The sequence below is a fragment of the Pituophis catenifer genome, unplaced genomic scaffold, assembly GCF_029215685.1.
Source record: "Pituophis catenifer annectens isolate HBS135680 unplaced genomic scaffold, rPitCat1.0.hap2 SCAF_1, whole genome shotgun sequence".
In the NCBI taxonomy this organism is placed as follows: domain Eukaryota; kingdom Metazoa; phylum Chordata; class Lepidosauria; order Squamata; family Colubridae; genus Pituophis; species Pituophis catenifer.
Genome location: NW_027256881.1, coordinates 135,940,026 through 135,960,367, shown reverse-complemented (window position 1 = coordinate 135,960,367; position 20,342 = coordinate 135,940,026). Strand labels below are relative to the sequence as shown.

At 39.4% G+C, this 20,342-nt stretch overlaps 1 protein-coding gene and 1 pseudogene across 2 annotated transcripts in view; both read right to left on the bottom strand.

Annotated features, from left to right (window-relative positions):
• The window catches only part of LPIN1 (lipin 1), a 111,497-nt gene that overhangs the window by 56,307 nt on the left and 34,848 nt on the right, over positions 1–20,342 (bottom strand). For both annotated transcript variants that reach the window (XM_070932987.1, XM_070932990.1), the window contains exon 2: positions 10,347–10,403. In XM_070932987.1, coding sequence (XP_070789088.1) covers positions 10,347–10,403 — 57 coding nt within the window. The remainder of the gene's footprint in view (positions 1–10,346; positions 10,404–20,342) is intronic.
• LOC139309167 (U2 spliceosomal RNA) lies at positions 9,872–9,989 on the bottom strand (annotated as a pseudogene).

The following is a 20,342-nucleotide window of genomic DNA, read 5'->3' as shown; positions in this document are numbered from 1 at the left end:
AACTCCTGCTCCAGTTAAAGGGTAGAGAAATTATCAAGTAAGAATAGCTAAAGGATTGAGAGTAAGAGATTGCATTAGTTGGCTCTTTGCTTCCTCAAAAGGTGACAAATTCCCAGGGTAATGTTACAGGGTTTAGTTTCCTTCAAATGAGTCAGCACTGATGATTTACAGTAACCTTTTCATATGAGTTTTATTTATAGATGCAGAGGTCAGTGAAAAGAAGCAAACAACAGGCAGCAGAGTTGCTTTTTTCACAACAGACTTTTGAAAACCACCTGTGTCAGTTGTGTGCAACCTAAGCCACAGCTCGGGTGGGGTTTCCACCCACACCTTGACAAATTAAAATGACCAGATTGGTCCAAACTATTCCACTCCTTCACCCTGATCAGTGGCTGTCACTGTCTGAAGACAGAATGTTCCGAAGTTATCAAGGATTCAGGCTGTCCTTTTGGCAAGCTTTTCCTCACTCAGTTGCTCCATTAGAGGCATTTTACCAGTTTGGTCAAGTGGCAAAAGCACCAGGCTAGAAACCAGGAGACTGCAAGTTCCAGTCCCACCTTAAGTATGAAAGCTGATTGGGTGACCCCGGACCAACCCCTCTCTCTCAGCCCACCCACCTCACGAGGCTGCTGTTTTGGGGGAAAATAGGAGGAGGAAGAAATATTAGATATGTTTGTATGTTGAGTTATTTATAAAAACAAGAAAGGCAAGATATAAATAAATAAATAAATTAGGAATAGAATAGGAATAGGAGTAGAGTAGAGTAGAGTAGAGTAGAGTAGAGTAGAGTAGAACAGAACAGAACAGAACAGAACAGAACAACAGAACAAGAATAAGAATGTCCTCGACTTACAACACTTCCTTAGTGACTGTTCGAAGTTACAGCGGCACTCAAAAAAGTGACTTATGACCACTTTTAACACTTACAACCATTGCAGCATCCTGTTGGTCACGTGATCCAAATTCAGATGCTTGGCAGCTGACTCATGACAGTTGCAGTGTCATGAGTCATAGGATCACCCTTTGCGACCTTCTGACAAGCGAAGTCCATGGGGAAGCTCGATTCACTCAACAGTTGTGTTACTAATTTAATACCTGCAGTGATTCACTTAACAACCATGACAAGAAAGATTATATAAAATGGAGCAAAGCTCACAGAAAGTTTGGGCTCACTTGCGGTCATAAGTCGAGGACTACCTGTAGAATGGAACAGAACAGAATAGAATAGAATAATAGAGTTGGAAGGGACCTTGGAGGTCTTCTAGTCCAACCCCCTGCTCAAGCAGGAGACCCTATATCATTTCAGACAAATGGTTGTCCAGTCTGTTTTTGAAAGCTGCTTTCAAATGGGCTGGGGATAATGGACAGGCAAACCTATTAGGGTGGTGATGAGGATGGACCACTTTCAGGGAAGATGGCCTCAATCTTTAATATCACTGTTGCTTTCCAATCCTTTGGACTCTATCCCAAAGTCTGGTAACCAGGGCTCCACAGAACTTGATTTCTAGCAGCTGCTGCGTACTGTCCAATCAGCCTTAACAAAGCTGCCCTTGTCCATGACTTAATAGGGAATAAGACGGCGGCCCTTGTTGCATTACTGAAATTGGACTGGGCCTGGGGGGACTTTCCCTCTTTGAGGTTTCCCAAGCTAGTATTCAAGAGCCTTGGTAGTACAGTGGTCTAAAGCACCCTGTTATTAAGACCAGCTGCCTGCAATTACTGCAGGTTCGAATCTCACCAGGCTCAATGTTGACTCAGCCTTCCATCCTTTCTAAGGTAGGTAAAATGAGGACCCAGTTGTGGGGGCAATAAGCTGACTTTGTATAAATATACAAAAAGGATGAAGGCTATTGCTTAGCGCATTATAAGCCGCCCTGAGTCTCCGGAGAAGGGCGGCATATAAATCAAATTTAAAAAAAAAAAAGTGTGGCATTAACATGATGGTCCAGGCAGGTGTTATTCAATAAATCCAGAGGAACTGGATATGAGGCCTTGTTTCTGAATTTGAGCTGATGGAATCAGAACAAACTTACTTACCATATGTTAAAAGTTTCCTGGCTGCATAGCAACCTCTCTACCTAAGCTGCTTGAATCTGTGCCAAGATTGGTAGTGGGGTTAATTCCCCAGCTTCTGGGGACTTCAATCAGCTATTCATGGGTCACTTTGGGTAGTCAGGTGGGTGGCATAAATAAAACTGAAAGGCATCTGGTGAGTTCATGGTAACCTTGATCCAAGTTATCTCTGGCCCAAACCACGGCCACACATTAGACTTTGTTTTTATCCAACAGCCAGGCCAATGTGATATAGAGTTGGAAGAGGAGTGGCGTGGAGTTACCATCAATCCCTTATAAACGGATCACCCCTTGCTGGTTTTGGAGGTAGGACTTCTGCAACTGCTCCGGAATGCGGAGGCATGGGTAGTTTTTGACATATCTCACTATACCCTTATAACGCTTTTGCTTCATAAAATAGAATAGAATTCTTTTATTAGCTAAGTGTGATTGGATACATAAGGAATTTGTCTCTGGTGCATAAGCTTTCAGTGTACATACAAGCACAAGTGATAAATCATCATAAAGTGCAATCATAAATCATAAGATACAACACTCAATGATAGCTATAGGATACTAAATAATTAACATAAATCATAATGGGATACTAAATAAAAGCAACATAAATCATGAGATACAAACAACAATGTTATAGTCATAAGAAGCTAGGAAATAGATAATAGGAAAGATGAAAAGGGTAATAGTAATACAGCCCTACTGGTTTGACATCTCGGGGCATAAGATAGTGTTGTGGTAATTAATTGTTAAGCAGAGTGATAGTATTGTTGCTATACTATCGAGCACTGTCTTTGTGTCTGGTTGTTTGGTGTGCAGTGTCAAAATAGGCCAATTTGGAGCAATTAAAAGTGTTAGTTTTCATCTATAAAGCTCTGCATGGCAGGGGGGCACACTTCTAGTGGAATGGTCTTTCTCTCATAGTTTTTGCTCACCCCATCAAATCTAGCAGAGTTGGCATGTCCTGCATCCGCTCTTATTAAACAATGAGATCTTGTTGGACCAAGGAGTTGGGTCTTCTCTGTAGCAATGCCTTGGGGAACAGAATCCTCCCAGAGATCTAGATGACTCCACCTTGTTAAGCTCTGAAGACTTAGCTGTTTTTCCAGCCGCTTGGGCTCATAGGTTAGCCTCTTATTGTTGATGTGGCTTTATGATTGATTTGTATTATCTACCTCGGGCATTATTAGTTATTGTTTGTAAATATTGAATTCTTAATGTCTGTAGGCTACTCAAAGGATGGTGAGAAATGGGCAGCCTTATAAACTAAATAAAGTAGTATTATACAAGCAATATGACATACAACCATTTGTTTAATAATGGTTTAAAGTTATGATGATGAGTGACTAATGACCTGTATTTGCACTTCCTACCCTCACACTCCTCCCACAGTAATCGTAATTGGGGCGCTTGGCAACTGGCTCGCATTTATGACCAGTTGCAGAATTCTCACAATTAGTGATCTTTTTTACCAATTTCTGACAAAAAAAATGTAACAAAAATGCCATTGGGGGAGCTGGGTTTCACTAAATAACTGCTGTAAAGATTGTCATAAAATCAGATCCAATTCGACCTACAACCGCAGCAACTTACAACAGAAATTCTGGTCTCAGTTGTGATCATAAATCAAGGACTACCTGTACAATGGCAACAGATTATAGGGTTTGTTAAAACCACTATTGCATTTAGGTGCATATGGTTTTAATGTCAGTGTATCAAATAAAAATGGTAGAAATAGAAATAAAAAAATAGAAAAGGTGGTCATACAACAGTGGTACTAGCTACATGAGTCATAGTTTACATCCTGATTCAGCATTGGTACATAATTCGCCTCCAACATTTCCTAAGATTGAAAATGCACACAATGCCTTCAGTCAAGTAAGAGCAAAAATCAGTAATGTTCCCATATGTTTAGGGACAATTTGTATGTGTATGCCTTCAAGTCAGTTATTGACTCCTGACTAGTTCCTGCAGTTTTCTTGACAAAGTAGAATTAGGAGAGTATATTATTAGGTAGGCAAGTACTGGTTTCCAGCTACTCTGTTCTTCCTTTTTGTGTTAGGCCCTCATCAAGATTGACTCTGGGGTTTGGCAGGCATGCAGTGAGTAACCCAAATATTCCCTTGTTCGGTTTATAGAAATATTTTACAGGTAGTTCTCGGTTAATGACAATTGGGATTGGAATTTCCATACCTAACCTAACAGTAGTAAAACACAATGATGTGCATCACTTAGCAACAGCTGATTTGAGACATCAGACTTCCATTGCTAAGCAAATCATCATGGGTTGTTAAGCAAGGATGTCATCTGATCTCCACTTGAGACCTCCTGCTGGCTTCCCCACTGACTTTGCTTGTAAGAAGCCAGCAAAGAAGGCTACAAATGGTGACCATGTGACTGTGGAGCACTGCAGTGGTTGGAATTTTGAGGACCAATCATACCACTCCTTCAACACTGTCACAAGTTCAGATGGTCACTCAATAAGTGATTGTTAAGCGAGGGCCACTGTATTTTATGAGTGATGAAGCAATGGAGATTCATTATAATCCCACTTTCCAATAAAAAAAATATATTGAGAGCTGCTCAATGTTCATGCTTAAAAAAACAAAACAAAACCAAGGCCCTATATCTGATTGCTTAATAAGTAAGGCTTGGTTTAATATATTATACTTTTTTTAATGATTTGGCCAAGCTATATCCATCAAAAGAGAGGTCCATAATGTTCATATGATTAATAAAATGCTGCGATATACTCAGTGGTGGGTTTCAAAAATTTTTACTACCGGTTCTGTGGACGTGGCTTGGTGGGCATGGCTTGGCTTGGTGGGCATGCAGGGGAAGGATACTAAAATCTCCATTCCCATCCCACTCCAAGGGAAGGATACTGTAAAATCTCCATTCCCACCCCCCTCCGGGGGAAGGATACTGTAAAATCTCCATTCCCTCCCCACTCCAGGGGAATGTTACTGCAAAATCACCATTTCCTCCCAATCAGCTGGGACTTGGGAGGCAGAGAATAAATGGGGGCGTGGCCAGTCAGAATTTTTACTACCAGTTCTCCAAACTACTCAAAATTTCCGCTACCGGTTCTCCAGAACTGGTCAGAACCAGCTGAAACCCACCTCTGGATATACTTCTAACTCTGGTTAAAACTGAAATATTACCGTGAAATATTTTAACATTGGGAATTTATAGCAGTTCTGTCCAATGAGATTTTTCATCAGTCAAATTACATCATTCTATCATCTGCATATAGATTTGGATTTGGATTTGTTTGTTTTCTTAGGTAAAAGGCATACCACAACAGCAAAGAGAGGAAAGGAAATGAGGGATTTCAAGAATATCTGCCAAGCAAAACTTTTTCCATCCTTTTTAAAGCCTTGAAGTTGACTTTGAGCTTCTAATAAGCCTTTCATCAAACATCAAAGTTATCACTTATAAACGAAACATGATCAGAAGCATCAGTGCAATATCTTTGATCTAACTTTGTCAGGCTTCTGTTCTGTTATATTCAGCGTACAATAATTAAAACAAATGTTTTAAATCTATCCATATATACTACGGTACTAAAACTCTTCTTTCTGTAACTTTAACTGGGCAAAAAGTACATCACAGGGCAAAACTTTTTCAAACAGGGTACTTCAAATGGGTTAACTTAACAAATGTGCTCAAAATTCCAACTCCCATGGAATTGAAATTTGGCAAATTTTGTAAAACATTTTATGACATAAAATTATCATAAAGAGCATTTTTATGACATAATACAAAATATTTTAAAATATTTGCTGTGATCAATTCCTGATGTTTGATTGTGTTATATCTTCCTGAATTTTTAAGAACTATTCAAGTATATCAGAAGTGCTGCCATTTTGAAAGTATTGAAGTATCTGGGAACGAAATTGTCTAGTAAATAAATAAAATCCAGAATAGGAAAAAATATTTTAAAGCCATTGAAATGTCTCAGAAATATTATTATAAATTCCTTTTCCTTTTATGTCCTCCATTTCAACCAATTATTATATTCCTGAATATAATAGTTGTTAATTCCTGAATATATCTCCTAGTGGTGCAGTTTATTCATAGGAATACCATTTAATTTACTTGGATACCCCAGTTTTACTTAAAGATTCATTTACTTATATATTTAACACCAATTCAAGAATAGTTGAAGTGTTTTTTGGAAAAGAGAGAGGTTGTCAGTTCCTATATTATAGTAGTTTGGAAGCAGGGCTTACTTAGTTTAGTAGGATTCACTTCCAAGGAAGTATGGATTGGATACTGGTGCTTATTCAGATCATTCATAACAACTTGGTTGTCACTTATCTTTTGTTATTTATGTTACTTGGGATACAGTGAAAATAAAATGTACAAAGATTTTGACACTCCCTATACTGTGTTTTCCCCAACCATACTTACTGCAAGAAAATCTATATATGTACTCAAAATCACCCATCAATTATCTTTTGCATTCTTGTTGCAATGATAATAACACAATCATATTTTCAAAGCATCTAAAGCACAAAGATTAGAAACACAATTTCAAGCCTAGTACTTCTGAGAGTGCAGAGGATTTATTCCAGCTTTGTGATATAATCATATGTATATCAATCAATAATTCAGTTCAATTTATTGAGGTAAAAGACAAGTACAGATACTAAATAAAATTTAAGTCAAGAGTTAAAATATATCTGTAAAATAATCTAACTAGCTTTAATCTGTGAAACCCAGGATGCAGTCTATGTTAAATTAAATTTTAATGTAAATGCTAAAATTATATTGTGTGATATATTTAAAATTACAACAAATAAAAGTTATCTATTAATATAATCGAAGTGGTAATAGCTAACATTTAAATAAATTATAGTTACAGGGGTCCTGTACACATTTCCCTGAAAATATCCCATAGAATTCAGTGAGAATTCAGAATCCTAAATAAGAGAGAATGTTCAGAATTCATTAAGAGATCGATAGGATACAAACATAAACTGGTTTAACATGCTTTTTGCTACTTCATAAGGTTGCACAAAATTATGTTCGCATAATTTGTTCTCTCCAGATATTTTACCTCTGCCTCAGAAATGAGTTTCTAGATCTATGGACTTCATTCTTGTTCTTCTTGTTCTTGGGCATCTCTTCGATATACTGTGCGTAAAAGTAGTTGATTCAGGGAAGCTCTGCATTTCAGAGAGCATTCCACTGGCATGCAAGGTGTTTGTCAGTTGCATCATTTGTTTATACCTGCCTAAAGATCTTGCGCAAGACCACTAGGCCTGTGTAGGTAAAGAGCTTTGCAAATAAGAATTTGGGCTTTCTTTTTCACTTTCTATAGTGCTTTTTTCTATTCTTTTTTTCTTCAATTCAAAGTCTGTGTTGTTTGTATTCTGTTCACAGCTTTCTTAATAAAGTTATATATATATATTTAAAACTCTGTAGAATGTTACCTTAAGATTTTAAAAGCCTATCCTAAAGTGGTAAGCAGGCATTTCCAGTATACTGTACCCATGGTAACAAATTGGCAAGCAACAGATACCTTCGCTACCTCTCACTTCCAAAGAATTAAAGACTATCTACAAGGTTCTTCCTTTCTTCTACCATTTTATCATCACAGCAATCCTCAGGCATAGATTATACTGGCAGAAGATCAGTAGCCAAGATCACTCAGTGAACTTCATTCTGAGTGGGAGTTTTACATAAGTCTCTCTGATCCAAATCCAACCTTTTAAATAGCCTTGCAAGTTTAAGATCAATAGAAACTTCACACAACTCCACCCCAGTTTGCTACTACCCATTCACATTCTCAAGAGTAAACCCATTTAGCAAAAGAATACACAAGTCCTACCCAGAAATCTGCGGAAATATCTGTATACATATTGGCTCCTCGGATGACCTCTTCATTCTGCCTCCATTACCTCCACATTCTCTAATCTAAGTATGCCCAAGCAAACATTTCAAGAGGTTGTCATGAGGGTGTCACATTGCCACACCCATTGCTCATCTGGGGGAAGAGAGAAAGCTTCCTTTAGCATTGTCCAGGATTACGCTGCATGAGCATCCTCACACAATATTACTAACTAGATTGCTAGCCCTCTGGATGTTTGATTATCCTGGTTTATCAAGAACTGTTAGCAGATTTTAAACTACCAGCCTTTACTTCAGAAAAAAAAAAAAGCCCGCAGAAAGGTGACTTCTGGCCTCCTGGTTTGGTTGCACATTAAAATGGCTACTTTGCATATTTTCAATTTGAGACACCGAAGAGCTGCTACCACTTAAAGGACATGGCACTAAATTAGGATTAATTTCCTGTTTGAGTTCAAGAACTCAAAGCCATCATCCGCTTCTTCTATTGCAAGTTTTGTGCTAGTTGACGTTATTCTTATCTTAATGTTTAACATTCACCTGAATTGTTCAATGTCCATTTTTATTTTCACAATCTCTCCTTTTTTCCCCACTTTAAGCACTTTCTGTATATCTGAAACTTAGCATTTTGGTCTGTTTGATTCTTGAGTCTTCACTCCTGCCTTTCTTATAATGTATTCTCTGTGTAAATTAAACATAGAGACAAAATTCCTGCTTGTTTCATTCCCCTTCTTATTCCAAACCGCTCTGTTTTTCCAAATTCAACCCTTATGTCTCATTCATTGTAAAGTTTCCTCAGAAAAATAAACACAATATGATATTAGAGTTCTGTCTTTTCAAATCCAATTCCGCATAAATGAATCCGGATTGCAGTTAGTCTCCTATTTTGACAGCCTGTTCTAATCTCTTACTATTTTAAGCAAGAGCATTCAATTTCAGTTACTATTCAGTTACTGTTGCTATTAAAGGAATGGGCCTTTTGTTTGATTCTCCACTCCCCCAAATCCCTATTCAGAAAGAAGACTGCTAAATCCTGTGAGATTTCAGTAATGTTGGTATGGGTGAGGGCATCTTTTAGAAGTCCAGCAAAGATTTGGCAGCCATAGGGTGAAATATTGGGTGAAGTCAATATTGAAGATGAAGAATTATTACTGGTACTAAACAATGATGGTCAAAAGTTACCCATGAGATGCAGTGTGGTACTGCTATTAAGATACTAGGCCCACATTTAACTCCACTTTTAAGCATGGAGATTTACTGGGTGACTTTCGGGTAGTTATTTTGTCTTAGCTCAACCTACCTCAAGGGTTGTTGTTGTGGAGATAAAACAAGTCCGGTTTATTCCAACCCTTTTGAGTTTTTAAGAAAAAGCCAGAGTAAATCTAATCTAATTTTGCTTGCTGATAATTCTCTTTCACTACCTTGTAATATAAATCTTCACATATAAATTAAAGCCTGATCCAGCAGATTCTTTCAAAATATTATTGTTGACTTCTAATCTTTTAAGACAGGCACAAATTTACTGACATATAAACTTTTTCCTTTCTGATGTATACATCAGTATTTCTCCACTTCAACAATGTTACAATGTGTGGACCTCAACATCAGCTATGGACTTATTGACATAAATCTTTATGGCTGAACTTCAGGATGAAGTATGTAACGTAAGAATAGATGTTGCTAGCCTTTGAAAGCCTTCATTTCTGAGCCATGACAAAACAATTGTGGTTGTGCTGATGAACTAATCAACCTGTACAGGAATCAAATCAGGTGACTAAGATGAATCATTTAGATAACTTTGACCTGTTGAAGGAGAAGGAGACTGTGAGACTCATGGTTTTCTCAATGTGATTTTCGGATTTTGATCTCCCTTTTTTATGAAGGTGACATGATGACATTGCAGGACAAGTTGTGAGAAGTTTTGTGAAAATCAGGACACTCCAGGCATGATGAGTATTGTAAAATCCTTCCACCATGATTTTTTGAATATCTACATTTGAAGTCAGATATTAAACTGATAAGAACAGATACTACACATGATCTTAGCCAAAAGGCCAAGAAACGAGAAGAGGCAGTGCAGTGGCTCAACAGTTAAGATTCCAGGCTTGTCATATGGAAAGCTGGCAGCCCAGGTTCAAGATCCGAGTGCCACGTGACTTGGTGAGCTCCTGTCCTCGCCCCAGCTCCTGCCAACCTAGCAATTTGAAAGCATGTAAATGCAAATAGATAAATAGGTACCATTTCATGGGAAGGTTAACAGTGTTCCATGATGTCATGCTGGAGACATGACCATGGAAATGTCTTCGGACAGTGCTGGTGCAATGGCTTTGAAATGGAGATGAGCCTCACCTCCTATAGTCGGCAACCTCCGCAGGGACTTTTTTTCTTTTTTTTACGTTTGAAGTAAATACAAACATACTTACATTGACATTACGAGTCCAGACATCTCTGATCCAGCCAGGATCTTTCATCAGTGGAATCTACAATTCAAGATAAATATTTAATTAACACCATGTTGAAAGTCGGTGCCCCCCCCCCGACAAATGAACATTTTTGAGGAATATTAAAAAGACAGAATATTATATTTCCCTATATGAGAAATGGAGAAACATTGTTTTAGAGGCAGAAAGCAGCCTCCACTTTCCTTAATAGCCCACAGCAGATGTCAGCATTTAAGAGATAAAGAGCTTATTGAAAGATAAGTATCTAGATAGCTCTGTTCATAGGCAAAATAAACACTGCAGGCAGAAATCCATTCAAGACAGGATATTTTGAAATTCCCTGCAGCAAAGTCTGAACAAAGGCAGAATGGTAGGATTAGAAGCAAGCCCATTCACTCAAGATCCAAAACAGGACAAAAGCCATTAAGACACAATAGGAACTGCTCAATACCGTTTCAGAACACAAATCCCTTCATTGCACCATCCCAGAGCAGTTCAAACTTCACCTGGGAGCTCAGATAAACAATAAACCAGAGGTAAACCAGATTAGCTCAGACAAGCACCTAGGATTTGCATTTCCTCTTTTTGCCTATAGAGTCAGCTATGACCCCTACATAACCGCCACATGACCCCATAGGAATCTGACAACAGCCAATAGAATACAAGTTCTTGCATAGGAATAGGAAGCTCAAATACAAAGCCCAGAAAAGGTATAAAAAAAACCCCACTCTCAGCTCCATTTTGTCAGATGCCCAGAACCACAACCCATGTGGTTCTGCTTCCTCAATAAACCATCTTTCTAATCAGCCTCCATGTTTCCAGTGTCTTTCCCCCCCCCCCTTGGAACTGAACTAGATGGATATTTCTTCCCACAACCATAGTGACATAGTAATTATTTAAAAGGGACAGCACTCTTATCTGTGGTAGTGTGAAGTTTTACATCTCTACCACAGCTACATGTGCACCTCTTCATTGGTTTCCATGTGAAAATCTACTGAAGTAGATTTCCTGAGATGACTGTCATACCTTTCAGTTCGTCTCTATGAGACCATTGAGTTGGTTGCAATTTTTTTCCAGTGAATTATTTAATGGCTTTCTTCTATTTGGAACTCCAAAGTCACTTTCAACAAGGATCTTGCTATTCAAAATATAGAGGGGCGGGCAGCAGAATTGTCTCCTTTCTCTACTTGGCCAATAGAGGTGTCCCACTGGATTAAAAAAAGAAGTAGTTTTGCTGACTTAAGAGGGAGCACCCCTATTTTGGCAATCTTCCATGTCTTTTGCAATCTCCTGTGCTTTTGAGAGTGATTTCTGAGAACTGGCAAATCAGTTGGGAGATAGCACAGAGAGATGCTTTAGAAAGAAAAAAGAAATGGAAGCAATGCAACATCTGAAGTTTATATACACATAATAAGCCAGTACCATGACATATCTGCATAAGCATGGACCTGGGGTTTTATTTTTCCCTTGTGATAGTTCTATATTGACTGAGTCAGCACAGCTGACTATTTGTAACCTTCCAAGGTGGTTTTCTGCAGAGTTAATACTACAAATGTTTTTATATCACATGGATTGCCCTTCCATTTCACAGTGACCCCACCACCATCCCGTGTAGCCAATGAGCCCTCAATATATGACTTTTAGATTCATATATTTTTATTCTACATTCATGACATTTCTATCCATATGCTGGACATTGTTATCCATACTGTGTCAGCTACATCGTTTGCATAAAGAATAAAGTGTTGTCTTACATCTTGTATTAAATAGAGATCGAATTTGTCAGACCCAAGAACCAAGTTACTTCAAGACGTTTTTATTGTTGTTCACCTACAAACAGAATCTTGCCAAACTAAAGCACTTATCTACATAACTATTAAATATACTCAATAAACAACTAGGGGGTGTCGGCCTACACCAGGGGTGGGCAATTGTGGCTCTTTTACAGCCAAGCTGTCTCAGGAATTCTGGGAGTTGAAGTCCACAGGTTGTAAAATAGCCACAATTGTCCACCTCTGGCCTACACCATCTTCCTACATACCAAGGATTCTGAGCTATGTTGTGTCTTTGGTCCCTGAGAAAGAGCCCCTCCCTCCTGCAACTCTGGACTACACCCCATCATAACTTTTATGATAAAGTTCTGTTGATATCCAGAAGCTGAGTGTACATCATGTGTATGTTATTCTATACTATAAAATAGAAGAAAGAAAATGAGCCCTTCTAAATTATCATAGAATAGAATGAATTCTGGTTAAAGGTGCCATTATCAATAACTTTTTGCAGAGGCTTCCAGGGCTGATTTATTTATTTATTACATGTTTATCCCACCTATATTATTTTATAAGTAACTCAGGGTAGATAATCCTTTCTCCCCTTATTTTCCCCACAATAAGAACCCTGTGAGTTGAGCTGAGCTGAGCTGAGCTGAGAGAGTAACCAGTTCAAAGTCACTCAGCCAACTTTCATGTCTAAGGCAGAACTAGAACACACAATTTCCTAATTTCTAGGCCAGCACCTTAGCCATTACATATACAGTACATTTTAATATTGGTGTAACAGTTTCACAATCTTCGAAGCATTTGCTAATCTATATTTATAATTAAGAGCCTTAAGTAAGCACAATGTGAGATTACTGCCTTAATAGTGTACAGTACACTCAGGAAGTAATTTGATCTGAACATCCTTTAATTAACCATCCTACAGCAATACAAGGACAGTATGAGAGACTACTGGGAGCCATTCTGCAGGACTATCAAGGCTGTACTAAAATATACAAGCTAAAATACTGAATTAGTATCAACAATCTGTAGAGACAGAAGTATCAATGGGTCACCATAATAGGCCAGGGGCTTCCAGTCCTCCACTTACTTTTATTTGTTTAGTGACAGTTTGAAGTTACAACAGCATTGGAAAAAGTGATTTATGACCAGTGGTGAAATGCAGCTGGTTCTATCCGGCTCAGGCGAACCGGTAGTGCCGGCAGCAGGAGGCTCCTCCCATCCACCCGGACATCATCATGTCCTGTTTTTGACACTCTGCGCATGCACAGAAGGTCCTGTGCATGCGCAGAGGTGTCGTGCTCCCATTTGCGAACCGGTAGCGAAGGTAAGTGGATTTCACTCCTGCTTATGACCAGGTTTTCCCACTTATGACTGTTGCAGTATTCCCATGGTCATGTGATCAAAATTCGGTTGCCTGGCAACTGGCATGTGTCCTGGGGTCATGTTGTCGCCATTTGTAACCTTCCCAGCCAGCTTCTGACAAGCAAAACCAATGGGGTAAGCCAAATTCACTTAATGGCTGCATGATTTACTTAACAACTGCTGTGATTCACTTAACCGTGGTGGCAAAAAAGTCATAAAATGGGGCAAAACTCACTTAACAATTGCCTTGCTTAGCAGCGGACACTTTGGGCTCAATTGTGGTTGTAAGTCAAGGACTATCTGTAATAGGTCATCTTCTGGCTAGCTGGGGACTTTTAAATATTCTGCAAAGATAGCCATTGCCTCCTTTCCAGGGGAAGACAAATGAGGGGAAAGGAAGTGAGAAGGTTCTCAGGGAGCCTTGGCTAGGAAATATATATTTGTCTAACTAGGCCTAGAAATTTAAGCCCAATACCTAGAAATCCTGAGGGGATTGAAACCAGTAAGATAAATTTGGCAGGGAAAGTATAGACCGATGTCTAAATGATTTCTTATTTCTTCTGGGTGCTGCTTGTGTTCTCTGGCGTAGCATTAATCTGTACTCTTCCTTCCTCTGTCCTCCTTTATTTTGCTTGCTCAAATTAATGATAATTAGTTTTAATAGGCAGTTCTCAGCCTCATGTATCTTAAAACAGATGACATATTTCTAAAACAAATCCTTGCTTGCCTTCTTAAAATAAAGATCCTTTCTTTTCGGATTAATCCGAAAAGACCATTAATTGGTCTTTTCCTAGTATCATACATTCCAAAGTCCTTTGGGTTTGGCTATTCTGATTAAAAGAAAAAAAAATGGGCTATTTATTTGAAAACTTATTCCTGAGGAAAGCAGATTTCCAGTTCTCCCTGTTCAAAATCAGATCATCAGGTACTGTAACTCCCTTTCAGATTGCAATACTTTCACTCGGGAATACTGCAGTGGTGAAATCCAATTTTTTTTATTACGGGTTCTGTGGGCGTGGCTTGGTGGGTGTGGTGTGGCTTGATGGGCATGGCAATGGAATGATACTGCAAAATCTCCATTCCCACCCCACTCCAGGGAAAGGATACTGCAAAATCCCCATTACCTCCCCACTCCTGGGGGAAGGATATTGCAAAATCTCCATTCCCACCCCACTCTGAGGCCAGCCAGAGGTGGTATTTGCCGGTTCTCCAAACTGCTCAAAATTTCCGCTACCGGTTCTCCAGAACCTGTCAGAACCTGATGAATTTCACCCCTGGAATACTGTACTTCTGAACTCAGTTGGGAGAGTGTAAGGATAGTGATTCAGGCATAGGTTTGACAAGCTTGTGTTTGTGACAGATACCTGCTGCACCTCTCCCATACTATTTATTTATTTATTTTATTAGTCATATTTCTATGCCGCCCACTCTCCGAGAACTCTGGGCGGCTTACACCAAAGACAGTATACTAAATAGCATTATTGCCCCCTAACAATCTGGGTCCTCATTTTACCCACCTCAGAAGGATGGAAGGCTGAGTCAACCTTGAGCCGGTGAGATTTGATCCGCTGATCTGCTGAACTAGCAGTCAGCTGAAGTAGCTGCAGTACTGCACCCTAACCACTGGATTGTTTGACAAATGAATCATTTTTCAATCCTATTGATTTCATGCCCAGACATTAAACAGTCCCTTAAATTGAACTAGACTCCAGGTGTCCATTTTATTTTCATAACAATAAATCAAAATTGATTTATCATTGCCATACCAAGCAAAGGTATTTTCTTCTCCCTCACTCACTCTTTTTCCTCCCTTCCTTGTTTCGTATACAGCTCTACATTATTATTATTTTGATGATTTCCCAAATAATAATCACATCCAACGCTTCTTTTCAGAATCAGCTAAGGTCAAGTAAGAACAACCATTTAGCATATGCTTGGCCGATGAGTATATATTATTTAAATAAAACCAGTGACATGAGAGTCAGTTTGGTATAGTGATTAAGACACCAGGCAAGAGTCCAGGAGATTGTGAGTTCTAGTAGGCATAAAAAAAAAAAACCAGTTGGGTGACTTTGGACCAGTCACTCTCTCTTAGCCCAACCCTTACTGGGTTGTTGTTGTTGTTGTGGGGATATTACGAGGAGGAAGGAGTATTGATATGTTTGCCACCTTGAGTTGTATATAAAAAAGGCAGGATAAAAATCTAAAGAAAAAGCAATTGACCTAAGTCAAATTGTTACCTTAAAGTTAGCAGAGATGTCTGCATTATGATTTTACAGGGCAAACTCTGCCTCCCTTGTACATGTCCATAGACAACTCTGAATGTGATACAGCCCATCTAGACGGAAAGGTGTAACATATATTCAAATCAGCACTAATGCCCCAATGGGTTGACATTCACTTTTTCTTCCAATATTTTCTTACAACTTAGTACCAAATTTATATACCGTTTCTCCCAAAATAAGACATCCCCTGATAAAAAGCCCAATCGGGCTTTTGAGCACGTGGCTATAAGGCCAAGCACTTATTTCAGGGTTCAAAAAAATATAAGACAGGGCCTTATTATCGGGGAAACACGGTGCTACTTGATTCATTGATTCTTTGCTTATGTGCCTTCAAGTCAGTATTGATGTTTAGCAAGATAGACCTTCTCCAGGATGATCTGCCCACAATCTGTCCTTTCAGGCTCCCAAAAGCCCACCAATCAATGTGGTAATTGACTCCATCAATCTTTTTTTTTTTTTTAATTTTGATTTATATGCCGCCCTTCTCTGAAGACTCAGGGCGGCTTACAATGCGCTAAGCAATAGCCTTCATCCTTTTGTATATTTATACAAAGTCAGCTTATTGCCCCCACAAACTGGGTCCTCATTTCACCTACCTTAGAAATGATGGAAGGCTGAGTCAACCATGAGCCTTGGCGAGATTCGAACCCTGCAGTAATTGCAGGCAGCTGGTCTTAATAACCAGCTTAATAACAGGGTGCCTTAAACCCCTGTACTACCAAGGCTCTTGTTGCAGGTCTTTCTCTTCTTCTATTTTTTTCCATTTTTCCCAGCTTTATGGATCTCTCAAGGCAGCTAGGTCTTTGTTTAATGTGTACAAAATAAACATTTAACTTAGTCATTTGGGATTTCACTAAAGATTCTGGATTGATTTGTTTTATAATCCATTTGCTTGTGTTCTTGGCTATCCATGGTATTCTCAGGAATCTTCTGTAATACCAACTTCAAAATAAATTTAAATAACAGTGATTATAACAATAATAATAGCTTACATACTTTTTCTATCCAATTTCTTCACTATTGCTTTCAACAGTTGGCCCATACCAATTTAAGGATTAATCCCAAAGCAGATTAAGAAAACGACATGAGACAACAATTTGTAAAGAGTAATGTAGTCTTGGTGTATATTCCTGAGCATTTTTTGCTCCTCTCTCCCAACATTAGGAATTAAGCTCATTTAAAGCTGGGTTATAATTAAAAAAAACTTGTGGGGGGTTGAGAAAATTATTTATTATCATAGAGCCCAAATCAGAAAGTAGGCAGAGATGGGCAGTGGCCAATCCGGACATTCCTCACCACCTCTCTCACTAATTGAAAAGTTTAAGCCAATAATAAACAATGAGGGTATACGGCATTAGCCAATTCTCTGTTTATACTTCCTGAACATGGAGCCTCATGTGCATTTCCTCTCCCTTCTTATCTACAGTTAGCCAAAATGACTATAGATGTTCTGCCCCAGCTACAGACCCCAAAGAACATAGCACACACAAAGTCTGTATAAACCTTAGTTTACTAAATTAAATCAGGGGGGTTTTTTTCAAACAAAGGCTGTTAATTAACTTTCTTAATAGCCTACAAGAATCCAAAGAATAAATAATCTTAATCTTACTATGGTTGGCAGAAAGCCCAGAAACAATTTGCAGAGAACTAAGATCAAGGCACGAAGGAGAGTGAACGAAGTTGTTGCCTGCAAATTGCTTCAGTCAGCGTTCCTCCTTAAATAGGCTAAGGGAGTGGCCAATTAGCCCCAAGCCTTACTCTCGAGGAGACCTCCTCCTGAGGAGCCACTCCTGCCTTTTGGCAGCTCTGTGCACCCGTGCATCGAGAAGAGGCTCCTCCTGTTCGTCCTCTTCACTTAAGGGAGCTTCTGGAGGTTCTGAAGGCCCTGGCTGAATCCCCGCCTCTGGCACCACATCTTCTCCAGCCTTCTCATTGTCCAACTTGAATGCCAGCTGCACAGGCTGCTGGCCGAATCAGCCACCAGCCGCACAGGCCGCATACGGGCCACAACAATAGAGTGTCTGCAGTAAACAACAACAACACCTAAATCCTTAATCTTCCTTGAACACAACTTTTGTGACATGCTCACTTATCCAAGACAGAGCTAGCCTTCCCCTAAAATGGCATCACTGTTGCTCATTACAACCTTTTAAGCAACAGTAATAGCATTTAGACTTCTACACCGTTATATAGTGCTTTGCAGCCCTCTCTAAGCAGTTTACAGAGTCAGCCTATTGCCCCCAATAATCTGGGTCCTCATTTTACTGACCTCAGAAGGGTGGGAGGTTGAGTCAACCTTGAGCCTGGTGAGACTCGAACTACAGAACTGCAGGCAGCTGGCAGGCAGCAGAAGTAGACTGCAGTACTGCATTCTAACCACTACATCACCATGGCTCTTTTAGCTTCTCATCAACAGTTATACTACTTTAGATAGGGCCATGGTAAATACCATGGCTTAGGGCTAGGGTATTTACAAGACCGCCTTCTGCTACCGATAACCTCCCACCGGCCAATACAGGGTCGGCCTCCTCAGGGTGACGTCGGCCAAACAATGTCGGCTGATGACCCCCAGGGGGAGGGCGTTCTTTGTGGGAGCCCCGACCCTCTGGAATGGATTGCCCACTGAGCTCAGGACAGCCCCCGACCTTCTTTCCTTCCATCGCGAGCTGAAGACGTGGCTCTTCCACCAATTAAATTGATCCGTTTGGGGGGTACACTGGTATAATTTTAAATCGTTTTTAATTGGGTTACTGATTTTAATTTTGTATTGTATTGTGATTTGTATTGAAGTTGTCATTTTGTAAGCCGCCTTGAGTCCCTAGGGAGAAAGGCGGCATATAAATCGCAATCAATCAATCAATCAATCAATCAATCAATCAATAAATAAATAAATAAATAAATACTCTCTCACAGAGAGAGAGGGTGCCGTCGGTCAAGCAATGTCGGCTGGCGGCCCCCAGGGGGAGAGCCTTCTCTGTGGGGGCACCCGCCCTCTGGAATGAGCTTCCTCCCGGAATACGACTGATCCCAGGTCTCCGCACTTTCCGTAAGGCCCTGAAGACGTTTTTATTTCAGCAAGCCGGCCTAGCCTAATTAGGTTTTTTATGGGTTAGTTTTTAATTGTATAGCTTTGGGGTTTTAAATTGGGGGCCGATTGATTTAATTTATTTTAGCTATCTTAACTTTTATATTGTATGTATTTTAATTTCGGCTGTAAACCACCCTGAGTCCCTAGGGGGAGAAGGGTGATATATAAATTCAAATATAAATAAATAAATAAATAAAATTATAAGAAAAAAAATCCAATACTAAACACACCAACCGCCACCACTACCACAAAGAATTAGCACAGCAAAGCTGGCGGAGGGGAACTATATTAAAATCCCTTCTCCACAGAGGCGGCGTGGTGGCTCAATGATGCTGGAGACAGTCTTTGCTCCAGCAGTTCAAGTCCTGGCACTGCATGGAGGGATGAGCTCCTATCATTCGCCTTAGCTTCTACCCACCTAGCAGTTTGAAAGCATGTTATATGCAGGTAGATAAATAGGTACCACTTTGGTGGGAAGACAAACCAGTGCTTAGTGTGGATAGTCAGAACCCTACCGGTGTTGGACCTTCCTGGATGTCATGCTCGTTTGTGATGTGTTTTTGGTGGAGGGAGAAAGCCCAGGATGATGCTGCAGGATACCGTTCGTCTTTCTTTCTGTGCCGAACTAGCTCGCCTCATGTGGTGCACCATGGATAGCACGCGAGCATGAACTTAATGGGCTAGCAGTGTTAGGTAGCCCAATAACTACTCTGTATTAGCTTTGTAGTCTCCTGGCTAATTTAACATAACCATACAATCAACAAATAAATCTTTTAAACAAAATCTATGTAAACATGGTGGTTCTCTTCTTCCTTTATCTCTTAATCAGATGAAGATTTGTATTGTAAAAAGATTGTTTTAAATATACATATGCTGTATGTTACAGAGAGACGGGCGTGGCTCTCTTTAGCAAGAATGAATAATCATGGCGTATTCATTATATTTTTCTCTCCTTTTTTGGATAGCCTGTCATATTGCACTATCCATAAAATAAAAGACAGTGATATAAGAAACATAAGGCCCTGCTTTATGTACCTAATGGCCCAAAAATGTCTTTAGTCAAACTAGCCACTCACATTTTCTTCCAACCTCATTATGTTCACTTTATAAAGCATGTAACAATAAAAATTTCATAAAACAAACAAAGCAAATAAAATAACAGACAGGACAGTTCTTTAAAATAGCATAGAACATGGATTGGATTAAATTGATTGATTGACTAATTGATTGATCTAAAAGATTTATACGCCTGTCCATCTGGTAAAACACAACCCTGAGCAGCTCACAACAACAATAAAATCACAAACAGTAAAAACAAAGAAACAAAAAACCATAAGGAAAACCAGGCATCTAACCCATCGTCTCCATCCATACCATTATTACTTAAAAGTCTGCTTCAAGGACCCTTTGGGATCTCCTAAGACCCGCTCAGGGGTCCACAAAATCAAAATTATATATCACC